General features: G+C 34.6%; 1 protein-coding gene across 5 annotated transcripts in view; it reads left to right on the top strand.

Annotated features, from left to right (window-relative positions):
- The window catches only part of RNASEH2B (ribonuclease H2 subunit B), a 168,577-nt gene that overhangs the window by 125,229 nt on the left and 28,649 nt on the right, over nt 1-14,699 (top strand). For all 5 annotated transcript variants that reach the window (XR_012488451.1, XR_012488452.1, XM_074304776.1 and 2 more), the window contains exons 7-9: nt 1,962-2,067; nt 8,561-8,642; nt 11,194-11,236. Coding sequence is in view for 3 of the 5 variants with exons in the window: in XM_074304776.1 (XP_074160877.1) it covers nt 1,962-2,067; nt 8,561-8,642; nt 11,194-11,236 (231 nt within the window). In the remaining 2 variants the exon portion in view is untranslated. The remainder of the gene's footprint in view (nt 1-1,961; nt 2,068-8,560; nt 8,643-11,193; nt 11,237-14,699) is intronic.

Here is a 14,699-nt window from a genome sequence, read left to right on the forward strand (position 1 = left end):
AAATTTCTCATGAGGATGCTTTAGTTTCACAGATCTCCCTAGCATTCCTTAAAAGGACCTGGATTCATTCAACAATTTGGTTCTTATATATGTAATCAAGCAAACAAGCAATTTATACATCTTAGATATAGAAACAAACTCTTCTTTTTGGTTGGGAGGGACAGGGTAACAACATCCTAGTAGAGAGGTCTTAAAGGAGGTAAGAGATGTGGGAGTAATAAATTCTAGAAATGCAAGTTACTCCCTTTAATAGTAGATTAGTTGTAAGATAATATTTGATATAATATATCAAAGTTATAATATAACTAGCCTTAAATTGTGGAAACCATTGGTAACTAAATGGAATTCGTTCCAACAGACCCTGCTGCCAACTGGTCTTCAAGCTCTATGTGGGTCAATTTATTATTTTTGTAGGAGATAACATAGTTGTCTCTTCTATCTGAATTCCTATCAGCACATTCCATACCACTGAGCCTAAGAACCTGAAAGTCTTTGTGGAGGTAGTCTTGGATGTGCCTTTCCCAAGAGCATCAGATGTTTGCCTATTGTGCTAATGGTTAGTGGATTACTAAATAAGCACAAGGTGTGACTCCTGCTGCATGAAATCAGTCATTTAGCACAAAGCTTCTTAAATTGTGGGTCATTACTCCATATAGGGTCACATAACTGAATGTGGGGTTGCAAAATTAAGATTTTGTTTAATTTTGTTTGTATTTATGTTTAATTTGTGCCTGTTTTATATATCTGTAAAATTTCTCAGGGAAAAGAGCAAGAGGGGAAAAAACTAAGAAGCTCTAATTTAGCAGACATGTCTTATGGAGACAAAGCCTTAGAAGTATGGAGCTTTATTTGTTGGTTTAAACATCATAGGATGTCCTTAATTAACACACTCTTAGTAAAGCTTGTGTGCCTAGCAGAAAGAGATCACCCTGTGATCCTAAACCAGGATTCTTGACCTATTTTGAGTAATGCACCCCTTTAGCAATCTAGTAAAGCTTGTAGATCCCTTATCAGAGAGATGTTTTTAAATATATAAAATGAAATACACAGGAATACAAGATAATCCAATTATATTGAAATATAGTTATCAAATTATATGGGGAAAAAAGTTGACAGACTCCCGGCTAAGAATCTATATCCTAAATGTTAAGTTAAAATCCCAATTTGCTATAAAAACTTATCTAAAATGGAACTATTGAAGACTATCCTTTTATGAGTTCTTTGGCATTAGTAAGAATTTAATGTAGCTTCCTATGTTTCTACATTTATATCCATTATTGTGATAGCTGCCTTATGAGTCTAGATAATGTAAATTGATCTATTAAAATTATAGCTGATTTCATACCAACAGCAGAAAATGGTGAACTATTATAAAGTAGGTTGCAGATTTTCTCTTTTAATTTTGCTACTTTATCATGGCAGCACTTTGTGAGATTTGTGGTATTTCCTCAGCTTTTTATATGTGAAATACGAGCCGATAGAAAGCTTTGAACAGAATTTTAGAGCCTCATTTAATATTCTCTTTCTCAGTCCTTGTTTTGTTTTAAGTGAATTTAAATTTTAAATTTCATTTATTCTCTTGATTCTTTGAATAAGCAGAAATCATGCTTATTGCACTTAGGAAAGTTTGTGAGTTACTTAGAGTTTTAAATACATACATATACACACATATGTTTGTGTATGTATGTGTATGTCTACACAGATATTAGGAATAAGTTGACGTGTTATCATTTCTCTATAATTTTCTTCTGAGGCTAGATTCATCTTATATGTATAGGTATTTATAAAACCTAAAATACTTATTCCTCAGTCCCTTATATGATAACTTGATTGACCTTTCCAAAGCCTTATGTTAATCTCTTCCTCAGTCTTTATGGTTTTCCAAATTGAAAAGAGCCACATACTTTTATAATAGGCACTGATTTTCTTCATTCTTTCTCCCCATTTTTATCATTCTGTAGGTGGATCAGACTGTGAGAGCTTTAAAAATTGGCAATGTAAATGTAGGTGCCCGAGTACAATCCACCACATTTATCTCAGGTGGCCAAGGCTCTGATGTCAAAGAAGGTAAGTTCATAGAATCACAGTTGAGAGTTGAGAGGGACCACAGATGCCTCTATCTCTTTATTTCTCAGATTTCTCAGATCTCAGATTTGGAAACTGAAATACAGAGAAGTTAAGTATCTTCCTCAGGGTCATGTAGCTGCTAAGTGCCAGAGATGGGACTTGAATCTGAGATTGAAGCAGCAACTATCTTAGATAGACGGTTGCATTTAATATGTGTCCAGAATTTTTTTAAGCCTTTGATTTTTATTTTATATATTTCTGATTTATTTCTGATCTTTACTTCTCTTGTGCCAATATGTATCAGCATTTTTATTTTATTTTTTTTTTTGGTTCAAGGAACATTTCTATGGCAGACTTCTTTCATTGTTTGTTGAAATGAAGAAGTCTGACTTAGATTTTACTTTATAGTAAGAAAAATAAGGCACTTTTCAATCTCCTGCATGATTATATTATGCTTTAATTGAAAAATAAATAAGTCAAAGATTCAAATCATACCTTCTAAGGATGGGATGAGAAAATATGTTCAATCAGAGGAAAAAAAAGATATGATAGCTTTCTTCAAATATAGGAAGTTTTAATGTAAAAGAGTCTGCATTGTGACTTCTTCGATCCTTTGTTTTCAATCTGATCTCTAGTTCAGCTAGATTTAATCCTTAATAATAACTGTAATGTCCATCACACTTCCAACTTCAGACCTAGCTGACACAGTTCTGGAACCTGTCCTTTCACTTCTATTTATTCATCTTTATCTGGGTTCAAACTCTCTCAATCCTTTCTGCAAACGACCCTACCCAAGTTTATGATTAATAACAATAGAATTATGGAACCCAGAATTCTTTGTCTGGGGAGAAACTTGGATAACATATAGTTCTTTTTTTTCTTTCTGAGGCATTTGAGTTTAAGTGACTTGCCCAGGGTCACATAGGTAGGAAGTATTGAGTGTCTGAGACCAGATTTGAACTCAGGTCCTCCTGATTTCAGGTCTGGTGCTCTATCCACTGTGCCACCTACCTGCCCCAAACATATAATTCTTACTTTGTACAAGAGGAGACTCTGTGATTAAGTGTGAACGCTGGACTATATACCTGCCAAATGATATTCTTTCAATTCTTCCATTCATTTAAGTTCTACTATCTTAATGTTTTTACTATGTGATCAGTTTCTAAAAATCTTATGAGTAAGTCCAAAGATCATTGTCCCTTTGTATAATTCAGATATGTGCATCTTCAGTCATTTTATATAAAAAGAGTAGTTCACAATATAATAAATGGCATTCCTTGCAAAGTCTGCCAGTCGGCACCATGCTAGGGGTAGTGAGGTGCCCTTTTTGCCAAGCACAAGCAGTTTCTATGACTAGTGGGGGAAAACAAGATTTTTTTTCTTGTACTCTGAATTCTGAGTTGGAACATATTGTTTTTCCATTTTGACTCAGATTTAGAGTTGGAACGGACCTTAGTGAAGGTTCCCCTCATTTTGCAGATGAAGAGACAGAAGCCTAGATTAATTAAATTGCCTGAAGTCTCATAGTGAATATTAGTAGCAAAATCAGGACTTCGGCATCTGAATACAAATCCAGTTCTTTCTACTTCATCTGTACTAACCCTGTTACCCTCTGTGTTAAACTAACCGGAAAATCCCTTTCCCTAGACATCAGTGATCTTAAAAAAAAACAAGATGACTTCATTTATGATATGGTTTTAAAAATCATTTGGGAAGGACAATGGCGTCTACAGAGTTCTTGATACGGATGACAAAGCTTACAAATAAACATCCACCTTATAATAAGTGAACTCTTGGAATGGAACCTCTCAAAGTTTAGAAGTGTCTGTAGTTTAGAATAATTTCCCAGGTAACTTAGGAAAGATGAGGACACATTTTGCACTCTCCACATACATTTAGCTTTTGTTTTTTACTTGTGTAATTTGAAGACTCTAGAGAGGATAAAATAATACTATTTATGCTTATTTTGAATGTTTGTTAAAGATTACCTCTGAATTTCATAAAGAGTGAATGACTTTTAATTAGGGAGTTTAAGAAATCTTATCACTCATTTTGAAATGAGGCTATGGAAAATTACTTTTACACTCAGGAATTTTATTTTAAAAATAAATAAATAACAACAGCCGAGAACTTTTATTTTTTCCTTTTCTTTTGCTATTTTAAAAAATACTTATTAGGCCATCAGTAATCATGTGAAGAAAAACATTCTAAGTACAGGAAAGTAGTAGTTCACAAAAGAATATCATTTCTTAATGTTTGTATTATACAGTAAGCTTTCCTTAAAGCGACCACTGTTATCCATATGAGAAAGCAGTCACATTGAATGCTCATCGTCCCTATGGGCAGAGGCATCTGAGAGTCCTCTCGCTGTTGCTGCTTTTCAGACTGTAACCTCCTTTTGGGGACAGACTGTCTCAGATTTCTTTTAGCACTCCCCAGAGTGCCTTGCACTAGACTCAGGACTTGAGAGGAACCTGTAAGCTTTCAGCATGGCTGCTGGTGGCAAACAGTCACAGGTGATACATCTTTCGGTTCTCCAGGTCATTTTGGGTTGTCTGGTCTGGCTGTCTCCTATTGTGTGACAGCTCTGTAGCATCTTTTAAAGTTGTGGAATGTAGTAGCAGAGAGGAAAGGGCATTGGATTTAGGAGGGGGATGATCTGAATGCAAATCCTGCCTCAGATCCCGGGCAAGTCACTTTCGTCTTCAACTTGCTGTTCCTCCGGGTTGAAGCTCTACTTCTGTGATCTGTTATTGAGCAGCCTGCTGTGATGGTCACTACAATGTATGTAACAACACCTGTGAGAATAAAAGAGGGAGGAGATGTTGTGGAAGAACTTGATGAAATCTGCCCAGCTAAGTCTCTGTATGCCCTAATATATCCAGTGTGGAAGTGGTCACATGTGGAGTTTGGAAACTCTCAAAAATAACGTGTCTGCTTTGAAAAACAGGAAATGACATTAATTCATAATTTCTTTAAAAACATTTAATTCATGCAAATGCTTGCTACAATGAGGAAGTTGAAACATCTTTTGAAACTCGAACCCATTGCAACCAAGACATTTAATGTCCTTGCCAAGTAGAAAGGCCTGATGTCTAACAGAGGCAGCATTCTGTTATAGAATAGGCCATTGGCTCAGATCTTGGTTCTGCCAGGAGGCAGGGTGGGACGAGAGAAGCTCTGGCTCTAAGGCCTGAAGACCTAGGTTAGATCATTCTCCGGATGCTCATTACTTGGGTGTGACCTCCGGCAAATAATCCAACTTTCCTGTCTCTTGGTTTCCTCAACTGTAAAATGAAGAGGTTGGATTTGATGGTTTCTGATCTCTTTTCCACCTCCAAGTGTGATGATGCTTTACAGGAAAGAATGACCGGAGGTCTTAGGCAGCAGTGCCTAATGGAACAGGGAAAAGGCCAGATCACCTGTGACAACTTATAGATGACCATGGGAGGAAACAAACAGATGGGAAGTAGAACTGATTGGCCAGTGTGATTATATGGATCTCTTCATCATTGCTATAGTGGAACCCCATTTGGATGCTATTAACTCAGTATCCAGTGTGTTATATGTAGCAGTGTCAAGTTGGGATGAATGTCTAGGTTTGGCTATTAAATACTTAAAGAAAAAATGTATCCAACTTAAAAGGTCCTTAGATCAGTTGTCAGGATCTCTAAAAGAGAGAGACTCTAAAAAGAAAAGAAAATACCACACATCAAAAAGACAAGTGGCCAAGAAAACCTCAACTACCCCTGCTTTCTCATCTCTAAAACTCTAGGATGCTCTATGCATTGAGAGTATCTTGGAAGAAACACAAAAAAGTAAGCTTTGTGAAAATGATTTCCTATAATAGACCAAATATTTATAATCATACAGATAAGAAACATAGAAAATGTAAGACCCTGCTGTTGTTTATTAATTTTTTAAAAATATTTAAAGAAATTGAAATCTTGAAGACTTCAGATAAGATGTCTCCTACATAAACATATTAAAATTATGCAAAACAGTGAGTTTATAATTATAGGCATGTTTGCTGATCCACTGAAAATTCTGTCTTGGAGGATATGAGAGTGGTTCTTCATGGATGATGGTTTTACAAATGTTCTTCTTTATAGATGACAAGGTAATTATTGTAAAGTTCCAGAACACTTCAAAATTTCCTCTATAAAGTCCACAACAAGGCAACAAAAATAGTTTTAACTATTCACACTAGGAAAACTAAAGTGTATGAAAGTTCATGTATCTAGACTATGAATTACAACTAGACAACAGCCTGTTGAATTAGTCCATTGGCATACTATTTTACATGGATATAGAGTCATCTCAATCTTTTCCTCCATTATGTTATAAGACAGCAAGCTGTATCCATAACATAATGGAGGAAAAGATTGAGATGAATCATCCTTGGAAAGATGTTATTATTGACTTTACACAAAACTAAAAAAGCTTCTTCTCTTCAACACAATTGTTTCCTAATTAATGCTCTATGTCTATAAATCATAGAACATTCTAATCTCAGAAAAATTTAACTTATAACTAATACAGTGAGTAGTGAAACTATAAATAGCAAGGCATATAAACTATAGCATTTTCTGGGGATAACTTGTATTCATAAATATTTTTTCAGGACATATATGATAGGACTAGAAAAGGAGGCCTATTGGTCATGTAAGAAGAATTAAAGACAATAGATAGACAATCCAAATGCTGTTATATCAGCAGCTTTGACATATTAAAAGATTAAGAGGGAAGGCTTCTGGCACATTTGGTAGAGATTTACGGGGAAAATGTAGACAGGAATCACACATAGGATGAGTTATAAAATAATTATGATTGGCTCAGGTAAAAGGATCACCCCTCCTGAGAAAAATCACAATTCATCAAAATATCATTGTTATCAGTTTTTATTTTACAATATCAATTTTCTATATTGGTCTGCTGGCTATTTTTTCAGGACTGTGACAATGATCTTAACTAGCCACTTCATCTTAAATATGGTTCTAGCCTCACAGCCATAAAGAACATGCCATTGTGCATATTGGATTTGGTCAGATTGATATAAAATTTTACTCATTTCTAAACTGACCTTGAATTACTTTTAAGGCAAAGTTTGACTTAACTATCATATAAGGGGAAAAAACAAACAATAAATAAAAATTGCCTATTATCTGGATTATGACCTGAAGTTCGATGGAAAACTCCTAGAGTTTGTCAACAAGTTAGTAGACATCAGGTACCAGCTATTATACTAAGTACCAGGGTTATGAAAAAAAAAGCAAAACATAGTCCTCTGCATCTCATATATTGGACCCACAGTATATGTGGATTTAAAAAGTTGGGGCCAGACTTGAACAGGAAGAAAAGAGTGGGCCCAACTGTTGTAGGAAATTATCTTAATTTCAGAAACAAAGTCCCACCTTTTTTTTAATACAAATAATCTATTTTGGTACAGTCACTAGTCAAGGAATATGCATGTTCCTAAAGGATAAAAAAAATGAGCAGCACTCAGAAGACAACGGAGAAAACTGGTGATTAGGAGGAAGCTGCATTGTTTAACAAAGAAGAAACTCAAATAAGGGAAAGATCATCAAAGCACTGTAAAAGATGGGCTGCTCAGGCTGGGAGAGCAAAGGCTAATAGTTAAGACCAAGGGGCTAACCTGTTGCCCTTGTGATCTCAGGAGAAAGTGAAGAAGGAGCTCTAACCTGGACAACTCAGTGGCAAACTTGGGGGGAGACATAAATAGTAGTCGTTCAAGTTGGACAGAAATGGTTGGGTTGCATTCTGTATTAGAGGGAATATCAATGGTGAGATCAAGCAGGATCTTGTTTGTGAGCAGTATGGGTTGGAGATAATTCTAAAAACAGAAGGTCTCGACTTTAAAAACAACTTTGAGCAATTTCTTCCCCCATATGATCAGCCTGCCTTACTAATGATGTTTAGTTATGTCCTAGTATTTTATATGAAATACTGACATTAAGAACAAGACTCTGAAACAGATTCCATGGTCTTATCTAACTGTTTCCAACTAATGCCAGAATCATATTTTAGTCCTAAAGCATTTGCCAAATAACTGTAGGATCCAGATGCTTTAGAACTAATGATTATACATTCTGTTGAGTTAGCTTTTTACTTAAAAAAAAAAAAATACATTTTATGAGTTCTCCAGAAAAGACACATAACTTTAAGTATTCTCTTAAAGCAAATACCTTTTCAAGGACATAGTCTGTAGATTACTTTAGTCTTTAAAATAATCACCCTAGTTACAGTGGATTTCATTATAAATGTTATGTTGGAAGAGAAATAACAAGAACTATTCAGCTAAGAAAAAAAAAAAAACCTATGCATATAAAACTGTGGTTATTCCATACTGTTAAAGTTACCCCTTATAAGGATCTCAATTGTAAAATTATCCTTGGATAATGGATTGGTTCTTTTCTTTCTTTTTTTTTTTTTTTTTTTAAATAGTTACAGTCTGAATTTCATTTTCTTTCAGAGGATTACATCCGTTATGCTCATGGCCTAATATCAGAATATATACCTAAGGAATTAAGTGAAGACTTGGCTAAATACTTAAAGTAAGTATTATTCATGCTTATTTATGCTAAAGAAGTATACTGACTCTTTGTTGCCCAAGAAAAATTCCCTTACTGTCCAAAAGGAATTGATTATCAGATAATAAATTTTTATAATAGGGTTTCAACTTATTCTGTGTCAAATATTGTGTGGCTTAGAGACTATTTTTATGGCTTTTGGTAGTTTGACATTCTGTACATCAAAACTACTTCATAACAAAAGTTGAAATGAAGAGTTCATGTGATTTGGAAGACAAATTTATTGCATTTACTTTGATCCTCAAATTATTCTATTTCAGTTATCCTATAGATTTTCATTGTGATAATTCAGGAAGGGAAAAATCTAGTTATGGATTACTTTTTCAAAACATCAGATTTAAAGGTTCCATTGCATTTCTTTATAAAATAAAAATCATCTTGTTGTAGAAAAAAAAAATGGTAGATTTGGAAGGAAAAAACATGTTCAGAACCCAGTCAGCACTTGGGACAATGAGCAAATCATTCATTAGCTTCCTGAGCTTCACTTCCCTCATTTGTAAAATGGTGGTTTCAATACTTGCAGTTCCCCACAAGGTTGTGAGAAAAAGGTTTAGTAAAATTTTAAATGTGAACTGTTGCTATAATTATGTTTATCTATGTATGCTGAGCAGCTAGTTGGTTCAGTGGATAGAGTATTGGGCCGAGCATCAGGATGACTCATTTTCCTGAATTAAAAATTTGATCTCAAACACTTATTAGCTCAGTTGGTATTGAATCTGAGATCTGGAACTCTTCCGAAGGAAGCTTAGTTGTATCCTAAACCTTTTGCTATCTTGGAAGACCTGGATGGCAGTTACAAAAGAGATTAAGTAGGCAACCCATTGCATGGAACAGTCATATACAAGGTCTGTGACACATTACAAACTAGTTTTTCTCAAATTTCCTATGCTGCATACTCTAGACCTTTTTTCAGTTACAGAAAGTATCAAATCTATGTTAAATTTGTGCATTTGCTTAGGACCTTGCCAGTTCTTTTCTTACTGAACTATGTAGCTCTATTTCTCAATGAAGAACTCGTACTAATTAGAAATGATTTCTTTCTCTTTCATCCTTTTCCCCTCCCAATTTGTATTTTCTTTTTCCTTCCTTTTCTGAAAAACAAACAAAAAAGCAAAATAAACAAGTTTCTCTGTAAAGTCGGAATCAAAAAATGAATTGCCTATTTTTGTCTGGTTACAAGTTGTTAAGTAGGCAGTGAGTTTTTGGAATCTACTGAATGGTCTATATAAATAAAAAGAAATTAAATCTTCAGTGATGTGGAGCTTAAATATCAAGGAAATGAGTGTGTATATGTATTAAAATGTGGAAATTTTAGCTGGGTTACAATACAAATATGGATTAGATGTGGATTGTATTAAAATAATTTTTAAGTTTTTGGTTTTGTTTTTAAAAATGTGACTGCATTAATAAAATGTCCAAAATACTGTTCAGAGGATGGTTAGTGTACCTAAATTATTTTTTCCTCCAAGTGTAGAAAGATATGGAAGTGGAATAATTGTTCTCTCATTATCATTTGATGTTGCAGATATTTTTCCTTTCTTTAGATCCTTATTCCAAGGATCTAGATTCAGATCCTTGTTCTGTTATATTACTATTACTAAGATGACTTTGGAAAAAGTGAACTTTGGTTTTGTCATTTGTAGAATGGATTTTATAATATTTATACTGGGTACCACATTTTGAATTTATGAGATGTGTGTAAAGTGCTCAGTAAACTATAAAGGAATGTGAGCTCTTATATAATTATTCACTTAATTCAGAAGATTTAAAAGTACAAGTAGCCCCGAAGACAATTGAAAGACATACAGTGGGCATAATTAGCCTGCCATATGTCATCAGTGATTATTCATATTTAGGAAGTACCATGAGGAATCATCTATAATATGTATGACCAGAAAAGGAAGTGGTGTGCTATGTAGTAAGGATGGAAGATAAGCTGGATCACTTGAGTATTAGTAGCAAAAACTAGAGGGAAATCTCCAGCATATTGGATGGATTGAGCTTGAAGAGCAACTTGTACCAGGGGAAGATGAATCAGAATTGCTCAGAAGGCTTGGAGGACTTGAAATCTCCAGCTGTGGAAGAAGCACTCACAGCTCCATCCCAGTTTAATATGGTTGGTACCAGTAAAATAATGGAAACAACATGAGACAGTAGAAAATCTGCCAGCTTTGAATCACAGGAGCTGTCTCTTACTTCCTGTGTGACCTTAGCTAAGTGTCTTCATTTTCCTAAGCCTCGGTTCCTTCATTTGTAAAATGAAGGTTTTGGACAAGATAATTTTACTTGATCTCTTCTGACCCTCCATCTATGCCCCTAGTAATAGTTCCCATTTTTGTGGGAACTTACAGATTTACAGATGTATCCCTATAAGTGCTCTCTCTCCTTTGCATGGTTAGTTACTTATTAAGGTCAGTAGAGAGAATCATGAAAATGGAAGCTAAGCCTTGCATTTGTGTAGCCCTTTCATTTGATTGTGGGTAAAAGCCATGACAAAGATCTCTTGTTTTCTTAGGCTTCCAGAACTTTCCACTTCATTGCCTGAGCCTCCATTAAAGGTAAGAAGCTGTGACTAATGCATCTTTGGGGGACTTGGAAAAATATTAAGCTTTTATCACATGAGATTAAACACTGCTTATGTACAATTTTATGCATGCTACACCCACCACACACGATGTAAGTCTGTATGGGATATGGATTACATTCTGCCTACTGTTCGTAAGAATTTTGAAAATGCCTAGTTTTGGTAAAGGGGAAGCACTTAAGTTACTCCCAAGGTGGTATCTAAAATGTCACTATAGCTAATATAGCAGGATAACTTTATAAAACTAACCCAGAGGTGAAATTAAGGGGAAGAAAAAAGAGCCCTTTTGCAAGCTTGCTTAAATGTTCTGCATTATTGGTTACAAGAAATATTCTATCCATATAAGTTGAAATTCATTTGATTTACATCTCATTGACACCAGAACATGGGCAACCAGAGTATGGTTTTCCCAACACAAAGAACCATTTGTGCAGGAATAATAACCGCATTTGTCTTTATTTTAAACGATTGGGGAAATTTGTGTAGAGTTTTTATCTGTTATTAGGAAAAGTTTTCCTAGTCCAAACAGTCTACAAACCGCCACCCACAGCTGCTGCTCCACAGCCTGGATTACGGCCTGTATCTGCCTCCCAGATCTGGAAGCTCAGGGAATCTAGCCGTAAACAACACCTGATTTTTAAACATGGCCACACACAGGCAACACAAAGGCCTCAGAGAAGTACGCAACTCAGGCGCAGGGAAATAAACACTCCAACCAGCTTGTCGTCGGAACCATTTTCTTGGAGCTTGGCTGTAGCCCTTCCGATAATGCGTCCCTTGAGAGGGTAAAGGACATGCCATGGGTTTCAAACAGCATTTCTTTTACCCTTCCACATCCAGCTCTACACTGCCCATGTTGGAAGTAACCAATGCTTTCATGACTCCAGCTCTTGGGATACAGAGGCTCTGCAAAGAACATTTAATAGCAAGTCTGATCGACACGTTTGACCAGTGACAGCAATAATCTGCTCTTTACAAGTTGTCAAAGTAGTAGCTGGATGTCTTTTGGGCATATAAAGAATATATTGAAAGGATAGCATTAGTAGATCTAGGACCATCTTGATTCCCATACCAGGCCAAACTCCGGTTTCTCCAGTCTGGTATTTTGCTTTTGAGAACAAAGAACAACTAATGTTAACCCTAAAGAGTTATGGGTGGTCCCTGACTTCAGACATCACAGTTTTCATTGTACTAACTCATTACAGAGCCTTACTTAAATTTATCAAAACCTATTTATCAAAAAATATTTTTTTCTTTTTTTAAAAAACTGTTCAAATAAGGAGCATTTTAAAAATTTGCCCTTACAATTACTACTCCATTAAGCAAATTAAAAAAACAACAAACAAACAAACAAAAAAACCCTCCTAAAATACATAACTTTATAGTCCTGGCAAAACATAAGCCATGTCCAAAAACATACTTCTCATACTTTATCTTTAGTTCATGAGCAGCATGTTTCACCATTGTCCTTTTGGACTCCTGGTTCAGAGTTGTTTTTTTCTCTATAGTATTGCTATCGTTATTCTCATCAAGATCTTCCCAGGTTTCTCTAAAGTTGGACATTTCATAATTTTTTATCACACAATAATGTTCCATTTTATTCATGCCACAATTTGATTAACCATTTCCTAATAGGATATGCTGGCTGTTTACCATTTGTGATCATCACAGAAATAATTGCTATATATATATATATATTTTCTTTTTTTCTTTCTTTCATTTCTTTTAGATTATTGGGTTGAAATGTATGCACAGTTTGGTAACTTTCTGGACACAGTACCAGATTACTTTCTAAGACAGCTGAACTATGGCACCAATCATTCCCTAATTCACTTGTCATCTTTGCCAGTCTGATAAGTTTGAGGAAGAACCTCAAAGTGCCTTACTTTGCATTAATATAATTATTAGTGATTTAGAAAATGTTTTCATATGATTGTTAAAAGCTTAGATTTCTTTCTTTGAACATTGCCTGTTTGTATCATACATTTGACATCTTTGGTCTTATAACTGAGTCATTTCTTTATGTATCTTGGAAATTAGACCTTTATCACAGAATATAAAAAATTACAAACCTTTATCCAAAAAATGATTTTCAATCTCTCACTTTTCAGATTTTGAATTTCACAAATTCACTAATTTCTGTGGAAAAAGTACTTTTCATTTATTGTAAATTAACATTTTCAAGTTATCTTTTCATATTCTCATTTCCAGAATTTATCTGTATAGTCTTAATTTTATCTTTTAGAAACTTCCATTTTATGCCCTGAGATTTCGAAATATCTTCTCATATTGGATTACTATTTTTTAAATTAATTTATTTGTCTTGATTAGTTCTTAACTAAAATTAGGACATTTTCACTGCCTTTCAGTCCTTCTCTAACCCCTCCAATTCCATGTCTTATGGTTTGTCAACCAAAGCTGAAAAGGTATGAAACACAGCATTGTTTTCTTCAAGGATGGGCAAGTGTTTTCTCTGTGTCTCTAATACTGCACTTAAAGATGATCTCTACACCATATCAATCTTTAGGTCCACTATACACTGGATAAAACTGAAAGAAATAAATACATTCTAATGACTTTTAGGTAAACAGGTAAAGACCTACAAGTCTATATTTCTCTCAATATAGAAACTTAGGACTATATGCAGATTTTTTTGCAAATCATTTATAAAAAAGTTAAATCAATCTGATTTCAGCACAAGTCCTAATGGACCCTACTGTTTACAATGCTTCGTCCAGAAAAATGCTTCTTTAACCATACTCCTTATTTTTTCTTGCTGAATAATCTATTTCAGTGATGGTAACTTCCTATTCTTCCATTTCTCCATTGTTGCTAAACTTAGTCTTCATTCTTACTACAACTTTTATTCATCTTCTCCCTGTTTTCTCAGTCCATCATACCTATTATGGCTTCATCCTGCCTCACCTTGATATCTTGATGCAATAGTTAACCATTTCAACCTGTGTCCTGTCCTCTGCCCTTATGTCCCTTTTTCTCTTCTTTTAATCACATGATCCCATTTCAGATCCCAATCTTGCATTCCCTCTTTCACTCTGTGACTAAAAATGATGCAGTAGCTTGAATATGTTCCCTCTTCATCTCCACTCTTTAGTACAGAATCTTCCCTCTGACCTTAGCTAAAACACCACTTTCTATTTGAAGGCTTTTTCAGTCCCCCAGTTTGTGCTCTTTTCTCATACAAATTATCTTGTAATTACTTTAAAGTTTATATATTATATTCCCTGATAGAGAGTGTAAACTTTCTTGAAGGCAAGAACTGCTGTTCATTTTCTTTTCTTTTTAATTCCCAAATTTAGCACATCTTGCTTATAGTTAGTCCTTAATAAATGTTTAAGTCAATATTCTATCCACCATAATGGAAAAAAAAAAAAACACATTCCCAATTTCCATGGTGACTTTGTTTTTTATAGCTAAAA

This window comes from Sminthopsis crassicaudata, chromosome 3 (genome assembly GCF_048593235.1).
Source record: "Sminthopsis crassicaudata isolate SCR6 chromosome 3, ASM4859323v1, whole genome shotgun sequence".
NCBI classification, from domain to species: domain Eukaryota; kingdom Metazoa; phylum Chordata; class Mammalia; order Dasyuromorphia; family Dasyuridae; genus Sminthopsis; species Sminthopsis crassicaudata.